Source organism: Rattus rattus, chromosome 1 (genome assembly GCF_011064425.1).
Source record: "Rattus rattus isolate New Zealand chromosome 1, Rrattus_CSIRO_v1, whole genome shotgun sequence".
Classification (NCBI taxonomy): Eukaryota; Metazoa; Chordata; class Mammalia; order Rodentia; family Muridae; genus Rattus; species Rattus rattus.
The window spans coordinates 17,050,831-17,059,086 of NC_046154.1; the positions used below are offsets into that span (position 1 = coordinate 17,050,831).

At 48.6% G+C, this 8,256-nt stretch overlaps 1 protein-coding gene across 1 annotated transcript in view; it reads right to left on the bottom strand.

Annotated features, from left to right (window-relative positions):
* Positions 1 to 6,985, bottom strand: part of Spata21 (spermatogenesis associated 21) — a 25,279-nt gene extending 18,294 nt beyond the window's left edge. Inside the window, exons 1-4 of the mRNA XM_032895219.1 lie at positions 6,953 to 6,985; positions 5,453 to 5,622; positions 3,837 to 3,985; positions 874 to 1,045 (exon numbers count right to left, since the gene is read on the bottom strand). Of these exons, the coding sequence (XP_032751110.1) occupies positions 874 to 1,045; positions 3,837 to 3,985; positions 5,453 to 5,578 (447 nt within the window). The 5' untranslated portion in view covers positions 5,579 to 5,622; positions 6,953 to 6,985. The remainder of the gene's footprint in view (positions 1 to 873; positions 1,046 to 3,836; positions 3,986 to 5,452; positions 5,623 to 6,952) is intronic.
* Between the last annotated feature and the right edge of the window lie 1,271 nt (positions 6,986 to 8,256).

Sequence of the window (8,256 nt, forward strand, 5' to 3'; positions counted from 1 at the left end):
AGCTGCTGGGTGATGGGGGTGGCTCATGCCTTTAATTCTAGCACTCAGGGGGCAGAGGCAGGCAGATTTCTTCAAGGCCAGCCTGGTCTACAGAGTGAGTTCCAGGACAGCCAGGGCTACATAGAGAAACCCTGTCTCGAAAAAATAAAGGGAAACAAAAAACAAAATGGGTTATGTATTATTAATAATAATGTAATTAATAATTATATTATTAATAATAATGTAATTAATAATTATATTATTAATAATAATGTGTTGTTTTCATTTATAAAGGAATGTAGAAATGAAAAAAAAAATAAATGATTTCCAAGTGTTCCAGTTAAGTAAGTTTTGGAAAAGTCAGCAAGCCCGGTAAGGCAGGGACACAAGTACATGCACACGCACGTGCGCACGCACACACCTGAACTGATGGACAGACACATGTGGACAGACAGACAGGCACAGGATAGACAGACAGATATACACACAGGATGAGCAGACGGACACATACACAGCCAGTCTCTTTTTTTTTTTTTTTTTTGGTCTTTTTTTCGGAGCTGGGGACCGAACCCAGAGCCTTGCGCTTCCTAGGCAAGCGCTCTAACCACTGAGCTAAATCCCCAACCCCCACAGCCAGTCTCTTAAACCCAGCATCATCTGTCATAGTCCCTCATCCCTGCCCATAGGACACCCATAGGGACCTCTCTGTAAACAAGACCTGAAACACACTCTGATTCCAACTCCCAGAACCACCCAGTGACTCATGGGGACTGAGTGCCAGCCAGCTCCAGTGCTCAGCCTCCAGCAGACAAGCACATCTGTGTGGAGGGCACAGGAGCTCTTTTGTCCCCTTACCTGGTGCCCACGCTCTTCTCCCCAGTCTCCTGGGCTTACCTGGCAGCTCTCAGTAGATTGAACGTCTTTGGCCTCGGCACTCTGCCATCTCTTCTGCTGGTCCTTGGTCTGCATGGCTGGCTGTGGCCGCCCTTCAGAGGCCACAAAATCCCCACTAGGCCGTGCTTGCTCCTGGCCAGTTTGCAGCTCCCTTGGCCCATCCTGGGTTGTCCTTGTGGAGAAAACAGACAGCTGTCACTTCCCTCAAGCCTGGGGCTGCTTACCAGGGGTACATACTTATTGCCTGGGGGAATAAATGAAGTCTTAGGCTCCTTGATGTGGAGGGGGGAATCGAGTTTAACCCTTTCAGTGCTGGTTGTTTTTCAGAAAGAGGAGGAGTGTATGCTGATGGTGCACATCTGTAACTCCAGTGTAAGGAAGCAGAGAGGGGAGGGCCTGGAATTGAAGGTCATTCTCAGCCTCATAATAAGTTCAAAGCCAGCCTGGGCTACATGAGATTTTGTGTTGCTTCTCTCATCACTACCCAGAGAGAGAGAGAGAGAGAGAGAGAGAGAGAGAGAGAGAGAGAGACTGAGAGAGAGGTATGGAATGGAGTATAGTTCAAATGGTACAATACTTGCCTGGCATGCACAAGGCCCTGGGTTCAATCACCAGTAACACACATGCATGCACGCACACATGTGCACAGCAAAACACCAGAAAAAAAAAAAAGACGGGAATTAAAAAAAATTGAGAGACGGGGCTCAGGATAATACAGCTAAAGATACCACAAGGGGAGTTGGGGATTTAGCTCAGGGGTAGAGCGCTTGCCTAGCCAGTGCAAGGCCCTGGGGTTTGGTCCCCAGCTCGAAAAAAAAAAAAAAAAAGAAAAAAAAAAAAAGATACCATCATGATTTGAACCTGTGTGTCTCTGTTCTCTCTTGATTCTGGAGTTTCTCTTTTTTCACTCCCCCCTTACCCTCTCCTTCCTTCCGTTCCTTCCTCAGACAGGGTTTCTCTCTGTCGCCCAGGCTGGCCTCAAACTACCAGCCCTACCTTAGCCTCCTCTGTGCTGGGATCCCAGGTGCACACCACCACACTGGCCTGAGCCTTCCTCCTTGTGGCTTTTTGATATGCCTGAGCAGCTGTTAGTGCAGATTTAATTCTACATGCTCAGAGCACATGCTAAGGAGTTTTCATGTACATGCTTCCTTTCTGTGTTGTCATTAGTATGTGGCCATTGTGATGGATTTGTTCTGATATGTATATATAGATATATACATACATATAGATATATACATACACATATATACATATACATATAAACATATACACATATACACATATATACACACATACATATATATACATGTACACATATACACATATATACACATATACACATATAAACATATACACATATGTACACGTATATACATATATACATATACACATATATAGATCTACACATATATACATATACACATACACATATATACATATACACAAATACACATATATACATATATACGTACATACACACATATATAAAAGATTCTGATCATATTCATCCTCATCGCCTTCTCTTGCATTCTCCCCCTTCCTCTAACCCCTCCCCTTTCCCAACCACCCCCCACCCTTTTTCATTTCATATTTGCTTTTCTTTTAGAGATTTATTTATTTATTTCATGTGAGTACACTGTAGCTGTCCTCAGACACACCAGAAGAGGGCATCAGATCCCATCACAGATGGTTGTGAGCCACCATGAGGTTGCTGTGAATTAACTCAGGACCTCTGGAAGAGCAGGCAGTGCTCTTAACCGCTGAGCCATCTCTCCAGTCCCCCTCCCCTCTTTTTAAGATTTATTTGGAGTCAGTGCTCTTCACCACTGAGTCATCTGTCCAGCCCCTCATATCTGATCGTTTTGTTGTTGTTGTTTTAATGATTGACTGAGCTTCCCGAGAGTTACTGTCAGGAGCACAGTGAGCTATTTATACTTATGTGGGCACCTTACCACCAGCCACACCACTGAAGAAATGTTCTCACTCCCCCAGCGACCATAAACTTTGTAAGGTCTTCAGGATGGGTGGGGCCCCATGAGTTCCCCCTCCCTTCACTAAACATGATTTTGAGTGAGCCCAGAAAATCCCGTACCTTAGCTGGGCGCGGTGATGCACACCTTTTTATCCCAGTATGTGGAGGTAGAGGCAGGTGGATCTCTGTGAGTTCAAGGCTAGCCTAATTTACTTAATGAGTTCCAGAACAGCCAAAGCTACATAATATATAGAGAGAGACCTTGTGTGTGGGGTGGGGAGGTAGGGAGGATGGTAGACTAACACACCACAGAGGGCCTGTGGAGGTCAGAGGGCCTGTGGAGGTCAGAGGGCCTGTGGAGGTCAGAGGGCCTGTGGAGGTCAGAGGTCTCTCCTCTTATGTAACCCCTGGGGACTGAACCTTTACCCTTCTAGACATCTCACTGGCCCTGAGGTGTAAGTTTGTCTATGTTTTTATTTATTATTTATTTATCTATTTAGATACTGTCTTAAGTGGTCTAAGATGGCCTCAAACTTGTTATGTAGTCAAGGCTAGCCCACTGACATCTTTTGCGTTGTTGTCAATCCTCCTGTTGGTTTAGTGAATAAATGCTTACTGAGACTCTACCATGCAGGTGCCAGGGATGGTACCAGGCAGGAGGGATGTGAAGCTGAACAGGAGACAAATTCCCCTGAGCCACGGGGAAGGTGGCTCTCTCTGTCCTGGCAGCACGGAGTTGGGCAAAGGGTGGACAGAGTTAATTTAGTTTGATCGGTGCTGTGAAAGTGGGTCAAGGTTACAGGTCAGTGAGGAAGCACTGGCCAAGCATCTTCTAGGCCCCGGGTTTGATCCTCAGTAGTGGTGGGGGAGAGGAAAGAAGTAGGAAGATGGGGAGCGGCAGAGAGTGCTGCTATAGTCACTAGACCTTTGGGCAGAAGTTCTCAGTTCTCCCCAGACTCCCTTTTCTAGGGAGGCTCCCACAACTCACTTCGGTCTTGCTGAGGGCCTCTGTTCCTGTGTCTGAGGCTCCCCTGACCTCTCCTGGGATGACGCTGTGTGTCGGGGTTCCTTCTCTGGTCCTCTGGGAGCTGCAGGCTTCTTTCTGCTGTCCCTTTCAGTGGCATCTGCACGTCCATTCTGAAACAGAGATGTGTCTGGGCCAGTTCAAGGGCTGAGCTTGACCAAGGCACTGGGGCCCCTGTCCTGTTCCTTCTTGTCCATCCTCCTGTCAGGGAGGTGCTGGAGAGAGGTGAAGAGAAAGACCAGGAGGTAGCCTGGAGGTAAACAGTAAGCTTGACTCCACTGCTCCGAATTATGGACTGTGGTATAAAACTGGATGCGGGGTTGGGGATTTGGCTCAGTGGTAGAGCGCTTGCCTAGCAAGCGCAAGGCCCTGGGTTCGGTCCCCAGCTCTGAAAAAAAAAAAAAAAAAAAAAAACTGGATGCCAACCAGAATATGAGTCAAAGAATTGTGTAGAGGGCTGTTTGAGAGAATGCCAGTGGGCGAGGAACAATGCCCACCATGGTGCCGTCCTTCCATAGCCCAGGGGCTGGGTACTTTAGCTGTCTGACACAATGGTTGTGGTATATAGCCTAGACTGGCTTTGAACTTGTCATCCTCCTTCCTCAGCCTGAATCCTGAGGTTACAGATGTCACCGTGCTGCCCCACCCCCCATGGGCTTTAATTTGTTTGGTCTTTCAAGACCTGGTTTCTGCATGTAGCCTTGGCTGTCCTGGAGCTCAAACTCCAAGACCAGGTTGGCCTTGAATTTGCAGAGATCCATCTGCCTCTGTCTCCCAAGTGCACATGCCAGCACTGCCGGACCAAATTTTTAGTCTCCCTCTTGGCTGTCAGTTACTACTAGGGTAGACCTTAAGCCAACCTAGCTCCTGGAAAGTTATCCAGCATCTCATATAGTTCATTAACTAGTGGGCAAAATTGTTTTAACCAAAGATTCTGGTAGGAGCCAACTCTACCTAGGCATGAAGCAGGGCCTCAACAGACTTAATCCAGGTCCAGAGAAGGCTGAAGCGGGTGCAGAGAGTTATTAAGTAGCAGGATTTGCACCCCATGTTTCCTTGCTGAGAAAATGAGTGGGAGAAAGAAAAGGAGACCCAGAATGTTTGCCCAGCTCTCCTCTAGAAAGACGTGTGGCACGTGTGAAATGTCCCCACAGACTCATATATTGAGGCCCTAGTTACCAGCTGGTTGGTGTGAGGCAAGCAACTGGATTGGGCTCTGCCTTTCCCAATGGAGTCATCTCTTGCTGCAACATTAATATGGTGGCTTTGTTGGCATGATCTGGATTAGAAACATGTTTTGCGTGTCAGGTGGACAGAGGTGGACATACGGTGGTCAGCCTTGGTTGTCAATTTGACTGGATTAAGAAATGCCCAGGGCTGGACGTAGTAGTAGCATTTGTCTTTAACCCCAGTACTCGGGAGGCGGAGGAAGGTGGATCTCTGTGAAGTTTGAGACCAGTTTGGTCTACAGAGTGAGTTCTAAGACAGTCAGGGCTACACAGAGAAACCCTGTCTTGAAAAATAAACAAAAAGGTAGGAATCGACCTGTGCTAGGAAACCGGAAGTGAAGGTCTGCCCACCTGACCGGCTGCGACAGCGGCCTCCGGATCTGTCTTCTTTTTGGTGGAACTCAGGCCAGAACTTGATTGGACTGTTGGAGCCTCCGCCTTGTTCTCTGGGTGTGTGTGGGTGTTTCTGTTTTCCATTGTTTTGGAGCCAGCAAGATTCCCAAATCGAGGGACATAAGCTTCTGTTACCAAAGAGACATCCAGTCAAACTCCCACCCGACCTGAGACCCCATGGCTGCAACCGCGGTGCACCGGAAGCCCGGCATGATCATGTGTGAGCTTCAAGCTAGGCCGGCGCTTAACCAGGAGCCAGCCCTTGGCAGCACAGTGATCCTGAGAAGAGGCTCAGGTAACTTGCCCAAGGTCCAGAGTAGGATCGGACCCACCCGCGGCTGGTGCAAAACTGCAGATCTCTACCGCTCCCTACAGCACAATCCCGCTCTGCTCAATCCTGCTCTGTCTCTCTCCTGAGGATCAAGAGGGAATAGGATGCTGGCTTCATCCAAGTGAAACTTAAAGTGCCTTGCAGGACATCTCAGAACCTTTAAAATACTAGTATACATTTAAAAGAGAGCCTAGTAGGGGGCTGGGGTGTAGCTAAATTGGTAGTGAGCTCACCTGGCACACACAGGCAAGTGCTACCCAAGACCAGGTGTGGTGGCCCAAGTCTGTCATCTCAGGAGTTGGAGGCAGGAGGATCTAAAGTTCAAACTCGTTCTTGGCTACATTGTGATTTCTGTGCTGCTGCAGCACTGGCGTTTCAAGTGTGTAGGATACACGCCTGACACACGCCTGCCTTCATTTGTTGTTTAAGGTTTATTCATTTTTAATTTACGCGCGAGTGTGTGTGTGTGTGTGCGCGCGCGCGTAAGTGTATGTTTACTGGGTGCATGCAGACTCCCAGGGAGGGTAAAGGGTGTCAGATGCCTTAGAACTGTAACTCTGGATGTTTGTGGCCACTATGTAGGTGCTGGGTATCCAGATCCTCTATAAGAAGAGACAGTGTGGGGACTGGAGAGATGGCTCAGCGGTTAAGAACACTGACTGCTCTTCCTTAGGTCCTGAGTTCAATTCCCAGCAACCACATGGTGGCTCACAACCATCTGTAATGAGATCTGATGCCCTCTTCTGGTGTGTCTGAAGACAGCTACAGTGTACTTAAATAAAAAAAAAAAAATTCTAAAAAAAAAACGAAAGAAAAAAAGAAAAAAAAAAAAAGAGACAGTGTGCTCTAACCACTTAGCCATCTCCTGCCTCCCCATATACTCCATCCCCCAACCCACCCCTGCTTTAGCAAACACTCGAGCAAAGAGTTCTGATCATTGAACTCAGGTCCTCTTGCTTACAAAGCAAGCTGTTTACTGACTGAGCCACTTCCCCAGCCGAGCTCCTTTAGGGAGACCTCAGCACTGTTTCGATGGCGGTATCTTAGCTGCATTTTTACATTTGCTAGTTCTCCAAGGTCAATACCCCCACCCCCACCCCTGAAGCCCTCCAGGGAGAGCCTGTGACCTGGAGGATCTCGGGACCTTTTCCTTTCTAAGCCACGGCAAGCCAGCCACTGCCCATGGAAATGACCTCCTCTCTGCTGGAAGTTCTTGAGCTGTATTCTCTTCACAGCCCTGTGAGGTATGGCTCAGCTCTTCCTGTTGTATAGAAAACGAAACAGTAGCTCAGAGTTGCCCACCCTCTTGCCCAGCCACATGGCTCATCTCCAAGGAGCCGGATTCCCACCCACATCTGCTTAGCTCTCCACATGGCACTTCTCACAGGGTTGCCCCGCCTCTTGGAAGCCTGGGCTGCTCATTCACTGTTTAAGGATGACCCCCTATACCACTCGGGTGCCAGGCCTCGGGGACACCACCAGTGCCCCGCTTACCATCTCTCCAGTCATTCAGGATATGACCCCTGAATGATTTCTACTGACTCAGTTTTTTCCTCTTGCCCCTCCAAACCCCTTCTTCTGTCTTCCCTGCCTCCCCAACAGTAAACCGTCCCTGGCCCCCCATCCCACCTGTGGGAAGCACCAGCTCCTGTTCCACTTAGGCTCTCAAATGGCACAAGCAGTTGTGGCCGTGGCTGAGTTTCTCCTTCTTCCCCTGTGGTCTGTAACTTTCCCCCACCTCTTTCCCATTAAGGCTCCCCTAACCATCCCTCCTCTCTGGAGCCGTCTTGCTCCAGAGGGCGCTGTCCCGTCTGGGAAAAATCTCCTCAGACCCTCAGACACACCTTCCTTTGTCCACTGTCTCCATCTCAACCCCAGAATCCTCAGGTCTCTGTGTTCTACAAACTACAGATTTAAGGGAACAGAGGGCCCAAGGAAGACCAGACCCCATGTGTAGCTAAGTGACAGATTAGCAAGGAGGGAGAACCTCCGGCCAAGGACCCAGACAGAACTGGAGCAGGGGTGACAAAGGCCAGCTTCATCCATCTTCCAGAGTACCTGATCTCTACCCCTCCCCTTTCTTTTGTTTTGTTTTGGTTTTTGGTTTTTTTTTTTTCAGACAGGATTTCTCTGTGTGGACCTGGCTGTCCTGGAACTCTCTCTATATACCAGGCTGGCCTCAGACTCACAGTGACCTGCCTGCTTCTGCCTCCTGAGTGCTAGGATTAAAGGCCTGTGCCACCGCTGCCCAGCTCGATCCCATTTCCTGTTAGCAGCTTAATTGAACTATGCCTCATACCATACAGTCTGATTCCGAAAGTATGAAAGTCCACCTATGGGACTGGCAAGACGGCTCCGTGTTCTGTAAACACACACACACACACACACACACACACACACACACACACACACACACACACACACTAAATAA